The 24660-nt window shown below is 49.1% G+C and overlaps 1 protein-coding gene across 1 annotated transcript; it reads left to right on the top strand.

Moving 5' to 3' along the window:
• The first annotated feature begins 16053 nt into the window (after positions 1–16053).
• Positions 16054–21772, top strand: LOC123332142 (apolipoprotein L2). The gene is given in 3 exon segments (XM_044937663.2): positions 16054–16324; positions 17635–17740; positions 20465–21772. Coding segments are annotated over 3 exon segments (864 nt in total). The 5' UTR covers positions 16054–16299; the 3' UTR covers positions 21198–21772.
• The last annotated feature ends 2888 nt before the right edge of the window (positions 21773–24660 follow it).

The raw sequence follows: 24660 nt of genomic DNA, 5'->3' as shown, positions 1-24660 counted from the left end.
TCGCCAGGTCAGGTGTGAGTTAGGCTGGTGACCCCCGAGAGGTCAGGGTGCTGGGCACTGAAGGATGTCAGGATTCCAGTTACGGTTTATTGCAGAGCGGAATTCAGGTTCCATCAGCTCCTGGACAGCGTCTGGGCGGGTTTCACACATGAAGCTTCCATTGTCCTCAGGACGAGTTACTGCTCTGGATTCAGTGTGCCGCAGGGCACACAGAGCACTGCCCCCAGGGGTGCTCACCCTGCTCAAAAACAAATCGTGACTTTTTAAAAAATGTTCATTTTGCCTGAAATATAGCATCAAATAAGTTGGGGAGCTGTCATAGGATGCGATTTCTAGAAAGCTCTGGATATGTGTACTCTGTATTTTGCTTATCCGTGCAAGGTCTGCAGTGCTCAATTTGTGCCTCTCTTCGTATTGTCATAGTCTTTCTTTTCTGTTAGTTGCCAGTAAGTTAATTCGGAGTTAAAGAATTTTAAATGCACGACAACAAAAACCCTTTTGTGATGTTGAATTAAATAGGTCCAGGCCTCTGTCTTTTATTTATTATCGTGATGCTTTATTTGTCTGTTACTGTGATTTCCAAGCTAAAAAATTAAAAACAAATTACTAATACCCTGGCCTGTTGTCTCTGAGTACTCCCAGAGGTCAGACTAATGCCCTAGTGTCCAGCTCCTCTGGAGGGCAGTGCAGATACTACATGACCCGAAGCCACCATCGTATGTCACTTTGTCAGACTGTCGAGTGGCCAAAGGCCCAGGCAGACAAGTGCACTCCTATCAGCCAGAATATTCCAGGAGCTTAGGGGCCACTTCCCAGTTGCCAAGGGCAAAGAGCAGGTTGACTCCTCACTGCACATCAAGGCCCTTGAATGAAAGTTTTCTCCCCCAATCCCACTTGTGTTAGTTTCTCTGTGGACTTTCCACCCACAAGTCCTTTGGAAGTGACGCTGTTGACCTGCCTCTGAGCATCTTTATCAAATACCTCTCTTAAGACTATCTTAAAATGGCTTTTGCTTGTTTATTTCATGATTGAGTAATGGAGTATCCATGAGGTACAAACATGTGTTTAATGTTGAAAATAATTTACATTTGCAAAAATTTTCCCTTGTGATTTATAATAAAATCTCTGGTTTATGCAGAATAGATCCATTGAGCTTATTTTACAGACAAGCAAAGTGTCTTTCTTAATCCCTTGATGTCCCTTGTTACAGGGAAGAAGTGGAGGCATTGCGTCAATTTCTGAATGAGTTGAAGACAGACTTGGCTATGGAAGACCAAGAGAGATTCCAACAGGACCTGCTAGACAGGGAGAGGTTTTTAAAGGAGTTTCCACGGTGAAAAAGGAGCTGGAAGAGAGCATAAGAAAGCTTTATGCACCTGCAGACAGGGTTGACAAGTCGCACAGGGACTGTACCATCTTCAAGGTGGTGGCCAGCTCTACCAGCACTGTGTCTGATGCTCTGAACACCCTTGGCCTGGCTCTGGCACCCCTGACAGCAGGGGCCAGGTGGCGCTCTCGACCATTGGGTTAGGGCTGGGAGCAGCAGCTGCTGTGACCACTGTGTCCACCAGCATCGTGGAACACTTTAGTAGGTCATCAGCAGAAATGGAAGCCAGTGGGCTGTTGTCAACTAGCATCAAAGAAAAGGTGTCTGTGGGAGCTCGATGTCTTGTGCACTAGGGACCGCTTTTTCTATGGCTGCTGCTGCTGCTAAGTCACTTCAGTTGTGTCCGACTCTGTGTTATCCCACAGACAGCAGCCACCAGGCTCCCCCGTCCCTGGGATTTTCTAGGCAAGAACACTGGAGTGGGTTGCCATTTCCTTCTCCAATGCATGAAAACGAAAAGTGAAAGGGAAGTCGCTCAGTCATGTCCAACTCTTAGCGACCCCATGGACTGCAGCCTACCAGGCTCCTCCATCCATGGGATTTTCCAGGCAAAGTACTGGAGTGGGGTGCCATTGAGTCTACAAATCCATGAAAGGGGTTAGGAAAAATGTCCATGCTGCAAAGCTGGTGAAAGAAAACTCTCAGTAGCCCATGCTAAAAGCTTCACAAGCACTGGGCCAGTCTCTGTCCAAACCAGCAAGGAGGTGAGTGAAGCTTTCAAAGGCATGGCTCTGGCAATGACCAAAAAGGCCTGGATCTTTGCTGGGAGCTTTGCAGGAATCTCCCTTCTAGTGGATGTGGGCTTCCTGGTAACAGAGTCAGTGCACTTACATGAGGGGGTAAAGACAGAGTTGGCTGAGAAGCTGAGGCAGCCGGCCAAGGAGCTGGAGGAGAAGTTTTAGCAGGTCATACAGACCTATGAGCGGCTGAAGTAAGGCCCGACTCCCCCCACCCCCAGAGCAGTACAGGAACCAGGGACACACATGAGACCAAGGTTGAGAGCACCTTGTTAGAGGGGAAAGGAGGGGAGACAACACTGATGGAGCTGGTGTTAGGAATCTGGCATTTCTGCAGCTGAGCACAGCAGGGGAGGAATGCATACAGGTGGAAGAGGGGAGAGAGAAGGAAGGAGCCTGGGGCCTAGACTAAGGAGGAGGGGGACTAGTGATTGACGGGAAGGGAGAAACCACTTATTTTGGACTAAAGAACACATTGGGGGCAGAGTAGAGAGGCATGGAAACTAGCAACGAGAGGCCAGGAATATGAAAGGCTTTAAAATGGGAGAAAGTCAAAGAGGAACCATAGCCGGGATCCAGGAGAAGTAGCCTGGGCTCCTCTATCACCCTCCCCAGGGTTTGCTGTCCCAGCAAGAAGAGTCTCCCCCTGGTGGTGGTCTCTAGCCCTCCTTCTCCAGCATCAATGCACCTTTGATCCCAGCAGGAGTATCTTAGTTAGGCAGTGACTTCTTGATGAAGATGGTGGTGGTGGTGGTGGTGGCAGCGATGACTACTCAGTGGGTGGAACATTTGTCGAGATGCAGGTGATATTTGGGACCAGGATACACTGAGTGACTAATGAAGTTCCTATGAAATTCCAAATGCTTGTGAAACAGAGGTTGATTAAAAAAAAAAAAATTACAAAAGAAAGAAACAATGACACCAGAAGGCAACAACAGAACGCTGTGGTGTGTCAAGGTGATCAACCAGCCTGGGGTGAAGAGAGGCAGCCTCTCAGACCCTCGGTTTCTTCTTCAGCTGTGGGTGGGGCTGGGCAAGACATTTCAGGTTCCTTTGTCTCTCCCCATCTTTTGTTCTCCAGACTCTGGGTCAATAAATAGGAGCTGATTCACTGAGGCTTCCTTGCATTGACTGAGAGGCTCAGCTGGGCTCCAGATGCCTGACCTCCTTCCCCAGGAGCCTGTCTCCCAGGATCTCAGGGCGCACATCCTCCATGGCTTCTCCTGCCTGCCCGCTGGGCTCCCATCCAGTAGTTTCCCTCAGACCCTGGAGCCCCCAGGCCCCATGGGACGCACAGGGGTGCCCGTGTCATCTGACTTGGGTTGAGTATGGGGATACTCCTCCTCCAGCCCCTGGGACCAGGATGGACATGGGGCACCCAAGGATGATTGAGAGCAGAGGGCTTGTGTGCAGGTGTAAGAGAGGGTCAGCTGTAAACAGAGGTGCAGAGAGAGAGCACACACCTCACCCAGGCTGCCTTCATGTTTCACCAGGACTCCTGCAGGAGCTTCCCCTCTCCTCTTGGCCAGAGCCTGGACCTCAGAGGGTGAAGACTGAGCTTTGGGACCTTGCTCTTTCTTATCATAAAAGAGAATAATTTGTTTTGCTGGAGGTTCACAGGAATATCATGACCTGACATCAAGAAAAAAGGCTCTGACACCAAGAAGGTTGCAACAACTAACCAGGCCCCTCGCTTACCTTTCTCATAAAAGGCCTTTGCTGAGAGCTTCAGGGAGTTTGGGATTTTTAAGGCATGAGCCTTCTTCGGTTCCAAACTCCAACATTTTGGTATTGTTTGGCCTCACTGTGTGTTGGGAATATGGACTTGCATTCAATAAAACAGGCAGCCCAAAGTATTCTGCTGGAGTCTGTGGTCCCTCAAAGGCAGAGGTGGACGCCAGGCTCACTCCATCCCCAGAGGCAGGACTGAGGGGCTAGGGAGAGTGGGCAGGAAGGAGGGAAGGCCCATACAAGGCCATGCTCTGAGCTGGTCACCCATCTGGGCTTGCACCTGACACGATCTTCTGAGGAGCCTTCATGGAATGGCCTCAGGCTCCTCCAGGCCAGGGAGGAAAGGGGAGCATCTGGGTGTTGCTCTCACCCTCACGGGCCTGCTCCATGGGGCACCAACTCTCTGTTTCCATGTGGAGCATGTGAGCACCTAACAGGCTCCTATCCCATGGTGATCCCTGTCTCAGGTGTCACCTGTGGTTCTGAGCAACAGAAACTGTGTCTGGCTAAGTGAGCACAGAAGAGGGCCCACTGGAGGGAACCAGGGCAGGTCAGAGAAAGGAAAGAAGCCCCCAAACCTGCACAGTTCAGGAAGGACAGGAAGCAGGTCTGGGCCTCCTCCAGGAGCTCACGGTCTGTCTCCTGAGGCCCCTGCCAGCAGTGGGGCTTAGGTTCTGGCACCTAGAATCTCAGAGTCAAAATCCCAGGACACAGGAGAGCTTGGCTTGGGAGACTGTATTCTTGGACCGATAGGTCAGGCTGAAGGATGAGAAGGATGAATGGGTATTAAGGACCTGGACCCTGGGGGGGAAGTCTCAGGTCAAGAGGCTCCAGATTGAGTGCTTCGTGGATGCACACGTGCCCTCCTCTACGACCAACAAAATGACTCTCCTCACCCTGTTCTGGGTCCAAGCACCCCACACAGGACAGTAAGTGCACCACCTTTTCATACGGTTCGGACTGTTCATGTTCATGGGATTCTTGCGGAATGAATGTTTTGGCCACCTGATGTGAAGAGGCGAGTCACTGGAAAAGAGCTTGATGCTGGGGAAGGCTGAGGATTGCTGGCAATTCTGGGCTCTGTCCTTGGGGTTTTTTCAGGCCAGAAGGGTAGCAGACTTATCAGAATTTCAGTCACTTCTATCCGTCCAAGAACTGCAGCTGCCTTCAAGGGAAATCCACAAAAAATGACTATCTCATCCTTTGCCCATCATTCAATCTGTGTTCGACTCTCCTCAAAGTCTTCCTGTTCTGCTTCTCCTGAGCCCTCACGTGGCGGTTCTGCACTCTGTACTTTTGTGTTTTGTACTTTGTACCAGGTCTAGAGTGTGTGATTGTTGTCTGCAGGAGAGTCTGCTTGTCAGGAGCTTGTCTGAAATGATTTTTGAGCCTTACTTCTTTCGCTGACTTGTTGTGTGATCTGGAAGAAGTCGCATCCCTGGCTTTGCCTGTTTCCCTATCTACACAATAAAATAATAACTCTGCCCCTCTTCAGAAGAATCACATGATAAAAAAGTAAATGAATTGCAAATGGCCAAGTGCTCTTCTGATAGAATCATACCCTTCACTCCTCCTGTCCTTCCACAGGCTCTCCAGGGTCCAGGGTACCCCATGACCTCTATCCTAGGGAAGCAGGCCCTTACAGGGAGGGAGAACTTGGACCTCGGTGTTTCAGCCCCCCTCCCACCCCCTTCCCATTGGACATAAATCAGGATGGTGAAGATCCCAACTTTAGAGTCAGACCTGGGCTTCTACTTTTCTTTATATCTCTGAGATCTCGGATAAGCTGTTTCCCTTTCTTTGATGAACAAGGCTGCCCTTTGCCTCCCCGTTGATGGGGAACCCTTCTCTTGACACAGTGCTGTTCACATGCCTCATGTGGTTCTCTCCCTCTGCTTCCACATCAGGCCTGGCAACGCTTATCCTCCTGCGCTTTGCTCATCTGGCTCCTAAGTATGTTAGGTCACTCTTGACTTTGAACTGCCTCTTTTTAAAAAAGCAATCCTGTTTCTCTAGTCACCTAAAGGAATGTTACCTGAGCCTCCATGTCCACTGCCACCTTTGTGAGAAATGCATGTGGGCAGAGACATCCACAGCTAAGGTCCTTCATGGCTGAGTTTCTGCATTTCTCTGCAAGTCTGACTCTTTACCTGCCCCTTGCTGGCCCCTACCTGCCCCCTCTCGGCACCCCCCTACCCCCACTCTGCCTTCACCAGGAGGAGGCTGCCCACTGATCATTAGGGCCAACCCCCGCTCCTGGCCCCTCCCCCGGCCTTGGCCTTGCTCCAGGGCTCCATGGTGGCCCCATGGTCAGCAGCCAGCTCTCATTCTCTGGATCGAAGCTCTGGAGCTCTGCAGCAATCTATACCACATTGGCCAGAGCAAGGTCTTCTTCCAGGCCAGCATGCTGGCCCACCTGGAGGAGGAGTGGGACCCGAAGATCATGGACGTCATCATTGGCTTCCAGGCCTGCTGCAGGGTCTACCTGCCAGGAAGTGAGTCCCGGGACCCCCACACCTTGCTCGGGACCCCCAGCTCTCCTGTAGCAGAGGGCACTGAGGAAGCGGGGCCTGGGCACCCTCATGTTGGCAAGTGTCCCCCGGGGAGGCCACGTGGCTTTCCCTGGCCCCCTGCTTCCTGGATTTCTGCCAGAGGTTTAAAGTGAGTGGGAGGGAGGGGTGACTGTGCTTAGGTTTTCCTTCCAGGAAAGCCCCTGGCCACCGCCTTTCCTCCCTGTGTCCCTCCTGTAGGGGAGACACCCAGAGCTGGTTGCCCCTAGAGGATCCCAAGCTCCAGGGAGAAGGCAACCTTAAGTCTTGACAGCTCCTGTGGGGTTAGGGGCAGGCTTGTGCAGGATAGCAGGAGGGGCAGCTGCACGTTTGCCCCTTGACCCCTCTGTGTCAGTGCTTCCAGCCTGAGCCCTGAGTGCTGGGGTGAAAGCGTGAGAGTATGATGTTTGGATAGATGGACGTTTGCAGGACATGAGCTGCTGATATTCTTCTGCCCAACAACAATGGTTTTCTGAGTGGCTTGAAGAAAGCCCCCGCCTCTCCCCGGACCATGGCTGCCTTATCTGCAAAATCAGATCAAATTCCTGGCCTTTGTTATGGGTGATTGTAAGACCAAATTGCAGTGTGTGGTCCTCATGGAATAACACCCATCACTCTTCTGTCTGTCCCTCAAAACCTGGGAGGAGGTGACCATGATGGCCAAGGGATATCTTCTAGGATGAAGCAACCCAGTGGAAGGTCAGGCTGGCCTCGGTGAAGGGCGTAGGCCCATTGCAGCCTCTTCTGCTTGGGGGCAAAAAAGAAAAAGTCCAACAGCAGTTGAGTTGCAAGACTCTCAGGCTGAGTTACCTTTTCTTCTCCATTTCTTTGTAAAACAGAGCCAACACTCCTTAGAGCTGATGTGAGATTCAACAGGAAAGGCATGGATGGTGCGTGCACAGTGCCTGGCACTTGCTCAGCCCCATCCAGAGGCTCTTTGCTCAGGAACCAAAAGGAGGCAGGGCCAGCTCTCTGTTGTAGACTTCTCTGAGTCGCCAGGACAGTGGTTTTCTGATAAAGTCCTCCATTTGGAGAGAAAATATCAAGTTGTCAGATGGAGATAAGCCAGGGGAGAAAAAGGCAGCGTGCTCTCAGCCCTCCCCATGAACTGCTGCGTCTACCTAATGGCAGTGACCACCAAGGCCAGGCCTCCTCCTGTGGGCTACTGGGACCAAAGACACTAGTTCCATCCCTCCCAGCAGGGCTAAGTCAAGAGGGATCTGATCAAAAGGGGCGGGAGGGGCATGGACAGAGTGTCAGAGGAGTGGCCTTGGGCCCCTCACCCAAGTATCATGGGAGCAGAGCAGGGGACTGTGGACTCTACAGGGGAAGGTCCTAGAGGGCTTCTCAGAGGATGTGATGTCAGATTTGGGCTTCGCTGCATGAACACGATCTTCCAGCTGGTTGCAGCAGGTGACCCTAGCAGAAGGTCCTCTGTAAGTAAGTGCCTAGAATCCACATGGATGTGACACTCAGCAGCAGAAGTATGACCAGTATGCAGTGAGCAGGTGGCATTTTCTGGGATTGGGTCACATGCTGGTGGCATGAAGGTGAATAAGGCAAGCAGGCTAGTGAGTGTGGGTGGGTAGAGAAGGCAGAGGGGGCTGGGAAGAAGCCTGTGGGCTGAGGCCAAGGGCTTCATAGTGTGTTGGTGGCAGGTCTTTTTTCAAGGAGCACAGAGCAGGATGAACTGAGCCAAGAATGACCTAGAATGTCAAGACCGGGCTTGTTTCTCTAAGGGGAGCAGTGGGAGGGTGGGAAAAGCCCAGGGTGGGGCCTGGTGAGCAGAATATCTGATGCAAGTGACTCAGAATTGAAAGTGTTCAATTTCCCTTTTCGGTTCTCCGGGTTTATCTGGACCCACAGAATGTGTGGTTTATTGCAGAGACACACAGCTTGTGGCTACACCTGCAACGCTGAGAACAACTGGATCTTGTTCACACTCAGCCAGAGAAGATTCCTGGGTAAGCAGGGAGGTAGGACCCCCACCCATCTCCCCATCCTCACAACCGTCTGAGAAAGGATGATTGTCACTAGTTGACAGAAGAAGGAATGGAAGCACAGAGAGGTGAGGTCATGGCCGAGGCAGCAGGTTAAGCAGGGGCAGAGCCTGCATGTGGAGGCAGGTATGCTTGGCAGCTTCCTCCCACCCCTGGGCCCCTGGACAGTGCAGAGGGAGGGCGACACCTGCTCAGGTGGGCTCCACTTGGAAGATGGGCTCCTGAGACGAGAGCCGACACCCCAGAAGGAAGATGTATGTTGCAGGTGCTCAGCCCTTTGGGAAACTGGAAGAAACGGAGGGGGTGGAGGAGGAAAGAGGAGTCAGAGCCTCTCCTGCTGTGGCCTGGCCACCTTGAGGCTGCCCGCAGGTGCTGCACTGCCGCTGATGGAGGAAAGGGTTCCTCTTGAGATACAAGGAATCCAGGTTTATCATTACCTTGTCTCTTGAATGCCTGCTCAGTGCCAGTCCCTGCGGGGGGATCTGAGGCCTGAGAGGAGAGGAACAGGAGAGCAAGAGGGGAGATGCAGGGCTTGTTACACAATGCCTCGGTTTTATATTATGATCTCGGTTTTATAATTTTAAGACAAAAAGTCAAGCTGTGAACACATCAGTGTAACAGGAGTGACACAGGCTTTGATCTATGTGTTTTACAGGCAAGGACAATGCTGGAAACTTTTGGGTTACTAAAACCATGTTCTCCCTCTCACATATCCATGTCAGAAAGTCAGAGTGGGCCTCCACTCTGCCCATGGAAAGCCGTGTGACCCTGGGCAAGTCACCTTCCCTGGAATTGTTTCTTCAGTTTCTTACTCAAATTTTTAATATATATACACTTTTTTTTTTTTTTTTTTTTTAGTGTGTCAGGTCCTAGTTGAAACAAATGGGGTGAGTTGCTCCGCAGCATGTGGGATCTTAGTTCCTTGACTAGAGAGCAAACTCGTGTGCCCTACATTGCAAGGCGATTTAACCACTGAACAACCAGGGAAGTCCCTGTTACTCAAATTTTAAAAACTGGTTTCAGTCTTCTGTGGATTTTAGGCTCTGTCTTGTGGATTTTCACCTTGTTGACTCTAGGTATTGGAAACAGTGTCTGCTGGTCTCTCCTTGTAATCTGACCTGGTTTATGGTGTCTTTTGCATCTTTTAATATTTAGAGGACAAATAAATCAGACTTTTCTTTATGGCTTATGGGATTTGTGTCTTGACTAGAAAGGTTTCCTTAGTCAATCTTATTTTTAACATTTTTTTTTTTCTAGGGCCTTTGTAGTGTTTTCTTTCTGGTTTACATTTAGATCTCTTTGGAACTTGGTGATTGATTAGAAGCTTTTTCTTTCTTCCTCTTCCCCTTTCTCCTTTTCTCCTTCTCTTTCAAGCAGGACATATTTAATGGTTACTTTTCTCAGTCAAGGTCTTCCCAGGTGGCGCTCTTGGTAAAGAACTCGCCTGTGAATGCAGAAGACATGAGAGACGTGGGTTCAATCCCTGGGTCAGGAAGATCCCTGGATGAAGGACAAGGCAACCCACTCCAGTGTTCAGTCAAAAAGGAGCACACCCTTTCTTTTGTCTTCAAACCAGCCTTCATGGCAGTCAGGGTATGACTCCACTCTCTTCCCTCAAAGTCCCCAGCAGCAGTAAGGGAACAGAGAGCAAGAGGCTGGAGGGAGCTGGGCCCCACAGCCATGCTTGACCCTGGATTACAATATGGGGCGTTCTCTGTTAGTCTCTGATAGGCCACTTCCTGGAAAGGGTGTTTCTGGGAAACAGGAGGACTTTGGAGAAGCCTGTCCCAGGCTTTGGAATATCTGAATCAAGGGTCAGGCATGTATCAGATTTTAGATAAGTCCCGTGTTTTTCCACAATTCTCTCTTTGTCTCCTCATGTAATAATATCATAGCTGGAGTAAGGAGACATGAGGAAATACAGGTGTTTCCTGCCATCTGAATGTACACTGAAATGCCACCGAAATTTTCCTATGAAAATTTCGCAAATCAAAATGGCATAGAGCATAGACAATCTAGGTCTCACGTCATAGTTTATTGGCAGAGGCTAATCGTTTGGAAAGCAGGGGATGCCTATAAAGGGAATACACTCAGAAATCTGATAATACTGTCTGTCAGAAAGAGCTTTTCATCCAGACAGACAAGGAAAACATATGGAATTACTGCACTGCAGGTAAAACAGGGATTGTGCTGTGTTTTTGAGAAGCTGGTTGTTTTATGACCCTGTAAGGGGTCCCTACACCTCATATTTTCATACTGTTCATGGGATTCTCAAGGCAAGAAAACTGAAGTGGTTTGCCATTCCCTTCTCCAGTGGACCACATTCTATCAGACCTCTCCACCATGACCCTCCCGTCTTGGGTGGCCGCACACAGCATGGCTTAGTTTCATTGAGTTAGACAAGGCTGTGGTCCATGTGATTAGACTGACTAATTTTCTGTGATTATGGTTTCAGTGTGTCTGCCCTCTGATGCCCTCTTGCAACACCTACTGTCTTTCTTGGGTTTCTCTTACCTTGGATGTGGGGTATCTCTTCATGGCTGCTCCAGCAAGGCACCACTGCTGCTCCTTATCTTGGACGAGGGGTATCTCCTCACGGCAGCTCCTCCTGACCTTGAACTTGGAGTAGCTCCTCTCGGCCCTCCTGCTCCTGCGCAGCCACCATGGTGCAGTATGATAGGATACTGAAGAGGAACTCCCTAGGTTGGTGATCAGTGGAGAAATAACTCCAGAAAGAATGAAGGGATGGAGCCAAAGCAAAAACAACACCCAGTTGTGGATGTGACTGGTAATAGAAGCAAGGTCAGATGATGTAAAGAGCAATACTGCATAGGAACCTGGAATGTCAGGTCCATGATCAGGGCAAATTGAAAGTGGTCAAACAGGAGATGGCAAGAGTGAACATCGACATTCTAGGAATCTGCGAACTAAAATGGACTGGAATGGGTGAATTTAACTCAGATGACCATTATATCTACTACTGTGGGCAGGAATCCCATAGAAGAAATGGAGTAGCCATCATGGTCAACAAAAGAGTCCGAAATGCAGTACTTGGATGATCTCTGTTTGTTTCCAAGGCAAACTACTCAATATCACAGTAATCCAAGGCTATGCCCCAATCAATAATGCTGAAGAAGCTGAAGTTGAACCATTCTATGAAGACCTACAAGACCTTTTAGAACTAAGACCCCAAAAAGATGTCCTTTTCATTATAGGGGACTGGAATGCAAAAGTAGGAAGTCAAGAAACACCTGGGGTAACAGGCAAATTGGCCTTGGAGTACGGAATGAAGCAGGGCAAAGACAAATAGAGTTTTGCCAAGAGAACTCACTGGTCATAGCAAACACCCTCTTCCAACAACACAAGAGAAGACTCTACTCATGGACATCACCAGATGGTCAACACCAAAATCAGATTGATTTTATTCTTTGTAGCCAAAGATGGAAAGGCTCAGCAAAAACAAGACCGGGAGCTGACTGTGGCTCAGATCATCAACTCCTTATTGCCAAATTCACACTGAAATTGAAGAAAGTAGGGAAAACCACTAGACCATTCAGGTATGATCTAAATCAAATCCCTTATGACTATACAGTGGAAGTGAGAAATAGATTTAAGGGACTAGATCTGATAGATAGAGTGCCTGATGAACTATGGACAGAGGTTCATGACATTGTACAAGAGACAGGGATCAAGACCATCCCCCTGGAAAAGAAATGCAAAAAAGCAAAATAGCTGTCTGGGGAGACCTTACAAACAGCTGTGAAAAGAAGAGAAGCGAAAAGCAAGGGAGAAAAGGAAAGATATAAGCATTTGAATGCAGAGTTCCAAAGAATAGCAAGGAGAGATAAGAAACCCTTCCTCAGCAATCAATGCAAAGAAATAGAGGAAAACAACAGAATGGGAAAGACTAGAGATCTCTTCAGGAAATTAGAGATACCAAGGGAACATTTCATGCAAAGATGGGCTCGATAAAGGACACAAATGGTATGGACCTAACAGAAGCAGAAGATATTAAGAAGAGGTGGCAGGAATACACAGAAAAACTGTACAAAAAAGATCTTCACAAAAAATATCTTCATGACCCAGATAATCACGATGGTGTGATCACTCACCTACAGCCAGACATCTTGGAATGTGAAGTCAAGTGGGCCTTAGAAAGCATCACTACGAACAAAGCTAATTGAGGTGATAGAATTCCAGTTGAGCTATTTCAAATCCTGAAAGATGATGCTGTGAAAGTGCTGCACTCAAAATGCCAGCACATTTGGAAAACTCAGCAGTGGCCACAGGACTGGAAAAGGTCAGTTTTCATTCCAATCCCAAAGAAAGACAATGCCAAAGAATGCTCAAACTACTGCACAATTGCACTCATCTCGCATGCTAGGAAAGTAATGCTCAAAATTCTCCAAGCCAGGCTCAGCAATATGTGAACCGTGAACTTCCTGATGTTCAAGTTGGTTTTAGAAAAGGCAGAGGAACCAGAGATCAAATTGCCAACATCCGCTGAATCATGGAAAAAGCAAGAGAGTTCCAGAAAAACATCTATTTCTGCTTTATTGACTATGCCAAAGCCTTTGACTGTGTGGATCACAATAAACTGTGGAAAATTCTGAAAGAGATGGGAATACCAGACCACCTGACCTGCCTCTTGAGAAACCTATATGCAGGTCAGGAAGCAACAGTTAGAACTGGACATGGAACAACAGACTGGTTCCAAATAGGAAAAGGAGTACGTCAAGGCTGTATATTGTCACCCTGCTTATTTAACTTATATGCAGAGTACATCATGGAAATGCTGGGCTGGAAGAAACACAAGCTGGAATCAAGATTGCCAGGAGAAATATCAATAACCTCAGATATGCAGATGACACCACCCTTATGGCAGAAAGTGAAGAGGAACTAAAAAGCCTCTTGATGAAAGTGAAAGTGGAGAGTGAAAAAGTTGGCTTAAAGCTCAACATTCAGAAAACGAAGATCATGGCATCTGGTCCCATCACTCCATGGGAAATAGATGGGGAAACTGGCAGACTTTATCTTTTGGGGCTCCAAGACCACTGCAGATGGTGATTGCAACCATGAAATTAAAAGGTGCTTACTCCTTGGAAGGAGATTTATGACCAACCTAGATAGCATATTGAAAAGCAGAGACATTACTTTGCCAACAAAGGTCCGTCTAGTCAAGGCTATGTTTTTTCCAGTGGTCATGTATGGATGTGAGAGTTGGACTGTGAAGAAAGCTGAGTGCTGAAGAATTGATGCTTTTGAAGTGTGGTGTTGGAGAAGACTCTTGAGAGTCCCTTGGACTGCAAGGAGATCCAACCAGTCTATACTAAAGGAGATAAGTCCTGGGTGTTCTTTGGAAGGAATAATGCTAAAGCTGAAACTCCAGTACTTTGGCCACCTCATGCTAAGAGTTGACTCATTGGAAAAGACCCTGATGCTGGGAGGGATTGGGGGCAGGAGGAGAAGGGGACGGCAGAGGATGAGATGGCTGGATGGCATCACCGACTCTATGGGCATGAGTCTGAGTGAACTCCGGGAGTTGGTGATGGACAAGGAGGCCTGGCGTGTTGCAGTTTATGGGGTTGCAAAGAGTCGGACACGACTGAGCAACTGAACTGAACTGGACGCCTCATATTTTAGCCCGGCTGTATCCAGGAGGGCAGAGGGTGCCCTGCTGGTCCTGGACAGGAGGAGTAGCAGAGAAGAGACAGGGTCCCATTCTTTGAGACCCCACGGACCTCACCCCCCCCAGGCTCCTCTGTCCGTGGGGGTTTGCCAAGCAAGAATACTGGAGTGGGTTACCATGCCCTCCTCCAGGGGATCTTCCCAACCCAGGGATCAAACCCACGTCTCCCTCATTGCAGGTGGATTCTTTTCTGACTGAGCCCCAGGGAAACCAAAATGGGTAACAGGGCTTAAGAATTTGTCCATTTGTGTTGAGAAAAAAATGACCACCAAAGGATTTAATAATATCTCTCTCTTAGGAGATTTATCTCTTGTGCTGCAGCCAGAGTTTCCAGAATTACAGCTTAAAGAGAACTCCAGGAGCATAGACACAGTACAAAGGATTGGAGTTAACTGGTAGCTATTTCATTCTAAATGCTAACTGGAGAAGTCTGTCTTTAAATACATTTTGTCGTTAATTTTTTTTCTTGACTCCTGTTTCTTGTTGGTTTAGCTCCCCTGTTGTTTCTCCCATCTCCATCTTGGTCATTTTTCCTTGAGAGCCTCCTTTCCCTCTCTGGGGCCTGTGAGCCAGTTGGGTTTTCCTTCCATCAAGCAAGATGAAGGTACAAACCTTTAAGAGAGTGGTGAAGATTAAGTCCCATTCCCAGTGAAACACACACAGAACTTTCTAGAAAGGAGCCTGAAGAAAATTAGAGATCAGAGTAGATGAAACAAGGACCTCATTGCCCTTGAGGAAGTATATTCCCTTTCATTTAATTTGGGAATAATAAGATCTGACATAGAAAAGAAAAATGCAAGCAAAGTTTTATATAAGAAGAGTGTTGCTTGCACTATTATTTACATGAAGAATTAGAAACAAGCTAAAGTTCAACAGTCAGTAGAGGACAGTAGAGAGGACTTGGCCCCATCCAGGTTCAGAGCATCCAGGGCAGGGCTGGGTGGACTCCAGGCCCTTGTGGCATAAAGGCTCTTGCAGAAACAAGGAGGGTGTGGGCTGTGGGAGCTGTGTTCCTGATAAAGCAGGAACTTTATCAAGGCAGAGGCTCAAGCCTTCAGGGAAGGAAGATATGATTTGGGAATAAAAACAGTCACTTGCCAAATAACAGCTATGCACAAACAAAATTCTATATTAAAGGGAGTGCGAGCTCCGTCCCTTTTTGTGAACTGTGGACTGTAGCCCACCAGGCTCCTCTGTCCCGGCAAGAATACTGGAGTGGGTTCCAGTTCCTCCTCCAGGGGATCTAAGTTCTCAACTCAGGTATCCAATCTGAGTCTCTTGCGTCTTCAGCACTGGGAGGCAGATTGTTTGCCACTGGGTCACCTGGGAAGCCCACATTAAAGGGAGTAGAGCATAGTCATCACAAACCTGGGATTTGGATGAGAAAGACTTTAGTTCAAGTCCAGGCTCTGGCACCAGCATGAAAACTTGGAATAACTGAAGTTCAGGTGAATTTCAGGAGCCTGCATGTCATAGACTCTGGATCAGTATTAGTTATTACTGAAGAATAAAGAAAATGTTCCCAACCTTATGGAATTTCCAGAGTATTCCTTCCTATCTGTTCTTGTCTTTGATTTTATTGCTCCTGTGACTTCAGAGATGGCTGTATCCTCTCTGATTAGCTTTTCCTTGTGCCCCAACAGGACTCTGACTTGGAGAGAGCTGGTGGGAGATGAGCGCTATGCTATGCTATGCTAAGTCGCTTCAGTCGTGTCCGACTCTGTGTGACCCCATAGATGGCAGCCCACCAGGCTCCGCCGTCCCTGGGATTCTCCAGGCAAGAACAGTGGAGTGGGTTGCCGTTTCCTTCTCCAATGCATGAAAGTGAAAAGTGAAAGTGAATTCACTCAGTCGTGTCCGACTCTTAGTGACCCCATGGACTGCAGCCTACCAGGCTCCTCTGTCCGTGGATTTTCCAGGCAAGAGTACTGGAGTGGGGTGCCATTGCCTTTCCTTAACTAGTGGCCAGCAGAGCCCAGGAGACAGCGAACCATGCTGGATTAAGTCCCTGGTGGCACTGGTGGCTGTGGCCGTCCCAGGGGAACCCACCAGAGACATTGCCCCTCACTGCTCTCTGCAGCCACTGCTCACTGGTGATGGAGCCCACCATCCATTTTCTCATACCCAAGGGTGAAGCCACACCTCCTTCAAGCCTGATTCAGACAAAGAGCTGAAGGGACATCTCTGAAACCCTGCTGCTGCCACCATGAGCTTTAACATCTACCCCCCAGGTAATCGGCTGCCTCTTCTCTGGATGGTTCCTACTTATGACCTAGAATTGAGGGTGGTGGCTCCAGGCAGAGTTAACATACAGAGGAATCAAGAACCAAGAAGGGGATGGATATGCATCCTGGAGCCCCCCAGAGGGGCTGCGTGAAGTTCCCCCAGTGGGGGTGTGTCCACAGATCCTCTTTCCCAGTCCTCTCCTTGGGGAGCCACTTTCAAGGTGCTCACTTCCTCACCCACTGCCCTATAGCAAGTGACTCAGAAGTGAGGCCAGGACAGCCCATGGGGAGGGGGACAGCAGAGGAAGTCCCGAAGGCCAGACGGGGAAGGGAGAGGAGGTCCCCCAGGGTCCCTGGAGCTTCTCCTGCCCTCTCCCTTGGTCTGAGCCTCCTCCTGCTCCCAGACCCTGGGGCATCAACGCAGAGACCTTTCCTCCAGCTCTTTCCCTGCCACCCACCCAGCTGCTCTGTGAGGGTCAGCAGATCCTGAGCCCCCATCTGGTCTTTTCTGCCTCCCACCTGTGTGACCTGGAGCACAGTTATCTGATCTCACCTATAAAATGGGAATAATATATCCCTTTATTGTTATGAGGATGAAATATAATGTATGTTCATGGCTTGGGCCAGTGCCTGCCACACAGTAGGTCTGCTTAGGTGTGGTACTGTCCCCTCTACCTGGAATGTGTTAGTTCCAGCTGGAAATTTCTCCCCTCCCCCAGAATCACCCCTTCCCCAGCTGTGTGAGGGCATCTGTACAGCGCTGCCGTAGATAAGCACCTGCTCACCAAGTGATTGCCTCATGCGGGTCCTTTTGATCGCAAATATCCCTGCAGATCCCCAGGTGCTCAGTTATTACCCTGCCCACCCCCTCTCCAACCAATCAATACACAGATTTAGTGTTCTGGCTTCCCTCCATGTGAGCCCTAGGTTCCTTTCTCCCTCAGAGACCCAGGAAAAAGAGGAAAACTAAGAATGTTTCATGTTGCTGGAAAGAGAGAAGGAGAGAGAGAGAGATCTGGTGTCTCTTCTAATAAGGACACCAGTCTTATTGGATTAGGGCCCCATACTTATGACCTCATTTTACCATAATTACCACTTTAAAGGCCCTATCTTCAAATACAGTCACCAGGGGGTTAAAGCTTCAACATATGAATTGAGGGGTGGGGTCGGGGAAACAGTTCCATCTGTAACCCCAGGTGATTCCACCAAGAGTACCCCAGGTCATCGCTGCTCAGAAAGATGAACTTTAATCACTTGATCCTCAGTACCATTTACCTTCCACCATAATTTCTCCAATTTTCTTTTTTTCTGTCTAGCGCTCAGAATATTTTTGCTCAACAGAGCGAGGGAAAAACTGCAACAACAACTGCTTGCTCAAGACAAAGCCTGGGAGAATTTTGTGGCTGAGGTCAATTTGTCCAGGTAAAGAGCACAGGTGCACCAGGAAGGTCACCCAGATCCTCAGGCCCCAGGCTGGTTTCCTCCTGGCAGGCACACCTCCTCCTGGCAGGACGCTATGGTGTGGTGGGGTTGAGGATGTTCCTTCTCAAGAATCCAAGAAGAATGTTTCCTCCATGTCATTCACTGCCAGTGAATGGCCTCAGACTAAGAAGAGATGAAACCTGTAAGGAGGGAGCAGGTTACGTGGCCTTGGACAAGTTACTGATCTCCTTGCCATTACTTTCTTCATCTGTTCAGTTTTATTGAGAGGACACTGAGATCATGCATGCAAAGTGCTTTGCATGATGGCTGACACAGAGTATGTGCTAAATTAGTATTAACTTTTAAAATAACCTTGTTGGGAAGAATCAGGGCCCAATGGCCTCCTTCCAGGAGACGAGAACCAAGTAGAACTTCCTTTGTGAAAAGTCAGGAAATCCTGACATCAACATCATTTTGCATCCCCAGGGATTTTGACTTGAGCCCTTTGATTAGGTTGATTGTATCAACCCTGCAGGATCCTGCTGGCTGATAAGATAGACAGGCTGGAGAGGAACTGGATGGAGCTGGTGCGGTCCTGGCTCTACTATCCGGCTCTGGGACTCTGGGCTTATCTTGGAGTCTCAGATCTGTCCTGTGTTCAGTGGGAATAGCAGTTCAATCTGATGGACTATGGTGATGGCCTCAGGGTGAACTGCAGGGTCAGACGTGGAGAACCAAGTACAATCATAAGGACCAGGGAGGCCTGGACCACGGTCAGACCCAGGGTCAAGGTGGAGCAGAGAGTCCAGGCTGGAGGACTAGTAGGCAGGCTTGGGCAGCAGGGCCAGGACTAGAGTGAGGAGAGTGGGCCCCGAGGACACAAACTGAAGGGGCTGTGTCCCTAGCAGAGGTCCCCTGAGTGGGAGGGGGGACATTTCTTTCTTCCCTGATGGGATCCCCTCATGCTGGGCTGGAGGGCCCTGGGTGGAGGGTCCTGTGGTGGTCGTGTCCTCCACATCCTGCCTAGGACCTGGCTTCTCCCTCCATCAGGGACCCTCTTCTAGTCTATGTGGAGCCTCCCTGACAGTGGAAGGCCGTGTGGCTCAGGGAGCCCTCCAGGGTCACAGTGAGTGGCTGTGATTGTGTATCATTTGAGGGATTCTGGGGAGCCTCACACATCCCCATCAAGAGGAAAACACTTCCTCCACCAGCTGTGCAAGTGCTGGTCTCTTCAGGCTGAGCCATTCAAATGGGTGTTCCCTAAAGTCTCTTGACTCTTTAGAGGTTCCACAAAGTTGCACATGCCTTGGGGTGCAGTCAGGTGAAGCTGTCACAGGCAAAGTGTGAGTTAGGCTGGTGACACGTGCAAGGCCAGGGGTGCTGAGCACTGCAAGTTGTCAGAATTCCAGTTCCAGTTAGTGCACAGTGGGATTCAGGTTCCCATCAGCCACAGGACAGTCTGGACGGGTTTCACACTTCCATTGTTCTCAGGATGAGGTACAGCTAAGGTGGCAGGCTGGTGACCCCTGAGAGGTCAGGGAGCTGGGTGATGGATCAGGAGTCAGTGAGATGGGCTGGAGAGCCATGGGGAACCAGGACTCAGAGCACATCTCCGGCTTCCCTGTCAATTGGGGCAGTGGGTGGACCCAGTGACCTTCTGTGAAAGCCAAGGTTGTCAGGCTTGGGGGAGAGCAGATGCCAGGCAAAATAATCATTAAGGGTCCTTCTAGCTCTAAGTTTTGATTTAAAAAAAAAAATTCTACATACACTGAAGTAGCCAGTCTGCAAAATTAGAGGGCACAGTTCCCCAGACTGTCCTTACGTTTGACACCAACGGTCAATTTCTGGGGTCCAAAAAACCACCCTCAGGTTTGAGTTTTCCCTAGAAGGATGCTCAGAGATCACTGAAAGCTTCATGATTCCAGTTTATAACAGGACAGGATTCGGGTTCCCATCAGCCATAGGGCAGTCTGGGCAGGTTTCACACATGAAGCTTCCATTGTCCTCAGGATGAGTTACTGTCCTGAATTCAGTGTGTGGCAGGATGCACAGAGCACTGCCCACCAGGGATACTCACCTTGTTTAAAAACAAATTACTGTGACCTGTCATCTCCAGCCCCTCCCCGAGGTCAGACAAGTGCCCTAGAGTCCAGCTCCTCCACAGGTCCGAACTGATACCACGTGACACAAGGCCCCATTACGTCACTTTGTCAGACTGTCCAGTGGCCAAAGGCCCAGGCAGATGAGGACACTCATATCAGCCAGACTATTCTAGGGGCTTAGGAACCACTTCCCAGTAGCCAAGGCAAAGAATAGGTTGACTCCTCACCACATGCTGAGGCCCTTGAATGAAGGTTTTCTGCTCTAATCCTGCTTCTCTTAATTTATCTGTGGAGTTCCTACTCTACCAACTCTTTGTAAGTGTTGGTGTTGACCTGCCTCTGAGATGTCTTTGTCGAATGCCGCTCTGAAGTCAAGAGTATCCTAAGATCCTTCACTTATTTTTCCCATGACTGAATAAGTACACGGAGCATCAACAATGTCCAAACATGGGTTCAATGTTGAAAAAAATTTTTAATTTGCAAAATTATTTCCATTTAATTTATACAATAAATTTTCCACTTAATTCATAATCTCTGTGTTTTATGCAAGGTAGATCTTGTTGAGCCTATTTTACAGACAAGCAAATTGTCTTTCTTCATCCTTTGATGTTCATTGTTACAGGGAAGAGGCAGTTGTACTACGTGAATATCTGGACCAACCGGACAGGAAGAGGTGTCTAGAAGAGTTTCCTCAGATTAAACGGGAGCTGGAGAAGAGCATAAAAAAGTTGCGTGAATGCACAGACAATGTTGACAAGGTACACAGGGACTGCACCATCTCCAATGTGGTAGCCAGTTCCACCAGCATTGCATCTGGCTTCCTGACCATCCTTGGCCTGGTTCTGGCACTCTTTACAATGGGCATCAGTCTGGGACTCTCAGCCACTGGATTAGGGCTGGGAGCAGCAGCTGCTGTGACAGGCGTGTCCACCAGCATCGTGGAACTCGTAAACACGTCATCAGTAGAAGCCCAACGTGATTTCCGCAGCATAGCCCAGAAGATTTCCAGTGGAAAAAGTCTCTACGAAGTGAAAGATTTTAGGAAGCATATCCATGCCATCAGGATGGCCAAAAGCAACCCTCAGTTAGCAGCTGGGTGAGTCCCTGGCCAAAGCACCCAGCTGGTGAGGGCAGCTTTTGGAGCCACGGCTCTTGCAATGACCAGAGGAGCCCACACGTATGGTGGAGTCTCTGCAGGTTTGTTCCTCCTGTTCCACATATGGTCCCTGGTGAAATATTCACAGGACTTGCAGGGTGGGGCAAAGACAGAGTCTGCTGAGAGACTGAGGAAACGGGCCCAGAAGCTGGAGATGAATCTGGAGGTGCTCACCCAGATCTATGAGCATCTGAAGTAGGCCCCAATTCGGGCACCCCAGAGCACTGCAGGGACCAGGGACACGTGAGTGGCCAAGCCCCAGAGGCAACTTGCTAGAGGGTAAGATTGCAAAATAAAATTGATGGAGCCGAGTATTAGGAATTCAGTGTTTCTGTAGCTGAGCACAGCAGGGGAGGGGTGCATACAGGTGATAGATAGAGAGAGAGTAGGAAGGAGCCTGAACTGGGGGGTGTGGGCGTGGGGAGAAACCACTTATTTTGGACTAAAGAAGCCACTGGGGGCAGAATAACGGGAGAGGCATGGGAACAAGCAATGAGAGACCAGGAATAGAGAAGGGTTGAAAATGGAAAAAGCCCAAGAGTTAGGACTGCTGGGGTCCAGAAGAAGTAGTAAGGGCTCCTCTATTGCCCTCCCCAGGGTCTGATGCCCCAACAGGAAGAGTTTCTTCCTGGTGATGGTCTCTAGCCCTCCTTCTCCAGCATCAACTCACCTTTGATCCCAGCAGGTTTATCTTAATTAGGCAGTGACTACTCTTTTTTGGTTTTTTATTAAAGCAAAGTTGATTTGCAATATTCTGTTAGTTTCAGGTATACAGCAAAGTGATTCAGTTATACATGTATTTTTTAAAAAATCTATATTCTTTTTAATTTTTTTCCATCATAGGTTAAAAATTTTGAATTCTATCCCCTGTAGTATATAGTAGGTCCTTGTTGTTTATTTTATGTATAGTAGTATGCATCAGTTAATCCCATACTAATTTATCCCTCCCCACTTTGGTAACAATAAGGTTGTTTTCTGTAAGTATTTCTGTTTTGTAAGTAAGTTCACTTGAACTCTTTTTTTTTTTTTTCCTTTTGGCCATGCTAAGCCATTGGTGAGCTCTCAGTTTTCCCAACCAGGGATAAACCTGGGCTACCGTTGTGAAAACACCGAATCCTAACCAAAAGACCGCCAGGGAATTCCCTTAGTATTTTTAACTTTCCACTATTAAGTGATTTCATGTATTTGTCTTTGTCTGACTTACTTCCCTTAGTATCATCAGCTCTGAATCCATACGTGTTGCTACAAAGGGCATTATTTCCTTCTTTTTTATGGCTGAGTACTATTCTATTGCACATAGGTACCACACTGCCTTTACCCATTCTTCTGCTGATGGACACTTAGGTTACTATCATGTCTAGGCTATTGTCAATAGTGTCCTATGGACATTGGGGTGCATATATCTTTTCAAATTTGAGCTTTCCTCTTTCCAGATATTTACCCTGAAGTGGGATTGCTGGATTATATGATAACTCTATTTTTAGTTTTTCAAGAAACCTCCATACTGTCCTCTATAGTGACTGTACCAATTTACATTCCCACCAACAGTGTCTATACATCTTGTCCAGCATTGGTTATTTGTAGACATTTAGATAATGCTCCCTCTGATTGGTGTGAGCTGATACCTTATTGTAGTTTTGATTTGCACTTCCCTAATATCTAATGAGGTTGAGCATCTGTTCATGTGCCTGTTGGTCACCTGTATGTCTTCTTTGAAGAAACATCTATGTAGGTCTTCAGGCAGTGACTCCTAAATAATGATGGTGGTAATGATGGAAGCAGCAGCTATGATGATGATGGCAACACAGTAGATAAGACATTTGACAAGTTGCCAGGGGCTCTTTGGGTCCAGGGAGAAGCAACAGACCAGTGAAGTTCCCACAAAATTCCAAATGTTGCGTGGGAACCGAGGTTGATTAGAAAAAAAGGAAGAAAAATGAAAGCAGTAGACAGCAACAGGTCACGAACTTTGCAGTGAGTCAAGGAAGTCAACCAGCCTGGGGCCAACGGACACAGCCTCTTGGAGCATCCATTTCTTCCTCAGATGGGGTTGGTGCTTGATGAGATATTCCAGGTCTGTCTGACTCTCCCCACCTAGTGTTCTCTAGACTCTGGCTCAATAAATATGAGCTGATTCACTGAGGCTTCCTTGTGTTGACCGACGGGCTCAGCTGGGCTCCGGATGCCTGAGCTCCTTCCCCGTGAGCCTGTCTCCCAGGGTCTCAGGGAGCACGTCCTCCATGGCTCCTCCTGCCTGCCAGCCAGTCGTTTCCTTCAGACCCTGGAGCCACCAAGCCCCATGGGACACCGGGGGGAGCCCGTGTCGTCTGACTTGGGCTGAGCATGGGGATACTCCTCCTCCAGCCCCGGGGACAAGGATGGACACAGGGCACCCAAGGGTGATTGAGGACAGAGGGCTTGTGTGCAGGTGTGAGAGAGGGTCAGCTGTAAACAGAAGGGAGAAAGAGACAGCACACGCCTCACCCAGGCTGCCTTCACGTTTCACCAGGACTCCTGCAGGAACTTCCAGAACCATCTTCCTGTGTTTACCTTGGGGCACTGCCCTACCTCCACCCATCTATTTCCCACAGGGGACTAAAATGACCCTTAAGAATATCGACCTTAGCAGCACCCGCCTCCAGCTCTTCCCTGGCAGCCATGACTCTGAGCACAGACGCCCAAAGCCTCCACATAAAAGGGCCGGGGGATGCACAGCCTTTAGCTTGAGACAGTTAGGAGGAGACTGTCGGCAGGAGACCAGGAGTGGGTGGTCGCAGAGCCCTCCCTCCCACAGTCAGCCTGGCAGCGGTGTCCTCACAGAGTAGAGTGTTATAAGAGGGGGATGGCCGCCTTCTCCCCAGCCCTCCAGGCCTTCCAGCCTCAGGCCTGAAGGTGAGCTGAAGGGTGGGGGACAGGTTGGGGATGGTGACCGGCAGGGCTCCAGAGCCCTCGCTTGGCCGCCCACTGGCCGGGCCCATCCTTGGGAAGACAGTGAACCTCTCATCCATCCCCACCTCTGAGACCTGAGGTGGTGGAGGTCTCCATGGGTCCCAGTCCACAGAGGCCTCAGCAACTGGAGTAACTGGACACTGTCATTAAGGTGACAGCTTTAACCAGCTTCAGTCACTCCATTCAAGTTCCAAGAACTGGGCCAGCTGAGGTCAGTTGTCGACCCCAAGCAGGTGCCAGAGGTCAGGGTTAAGTGGCAAGGACATTGCACAGCATGGCTTCAAGTCCATTCTATGGTGGGGGCTGTTCTCTAAAGGGCAACAGTTGGGAGCTAGGGATTAACCTGAAGGGCATTTGCTGCAACACGTGTTCCTATGGCTCCTATACAATGATCTCTCCAGGTTAAATGAGAAGCCTGAGTGCTGGCTCGGTGCTGGGTGCCTGGCTCCCTCAGTGTTAACAGCTGAGCAGGCTTGGGGACTAAAGGGCACCAGCGGCTGAGATCTGCCTTTTCAGCAGGGCTTGGGTACTGGTGAGAGGGCTTAGACTAAGTGCTAGAGGAAGGGTCCCTGGCAGGGTAACCAGCCCTCACAGGGAAACCCTCCTCTTAGCTAGGACCTGAACCTCAGGGTGAAAGTTGAGCCTTGGGACCTTGCCCTTTCTTGTCAGAACAGAGAATTTGCTTTGCTGGAGGTTTGTAGGAACATCATGAC

The sequence above is a fragment of the Bubalus bubalis genome, chromosome 4 (assembly GCF_019923935.1).
Source record: "Bubalus bubalis isolate 160015118507 breed Murrah chromosome 4, NDDB_SH_1, whole genome shotgun sequence".
NCBI classification, from domain to species: domain Eukaryota; kingdom Metazoa; phylum Chordata; class Mammalia; order Artiodactyla; family Bovidae; genus Bubalus; species Bubalus bubalis.
The sequence above is the reverse complement of the archived record's forward strand: the minus strand, read 5'-3'. Positions and strand labels throughout refer to the sequence as shown.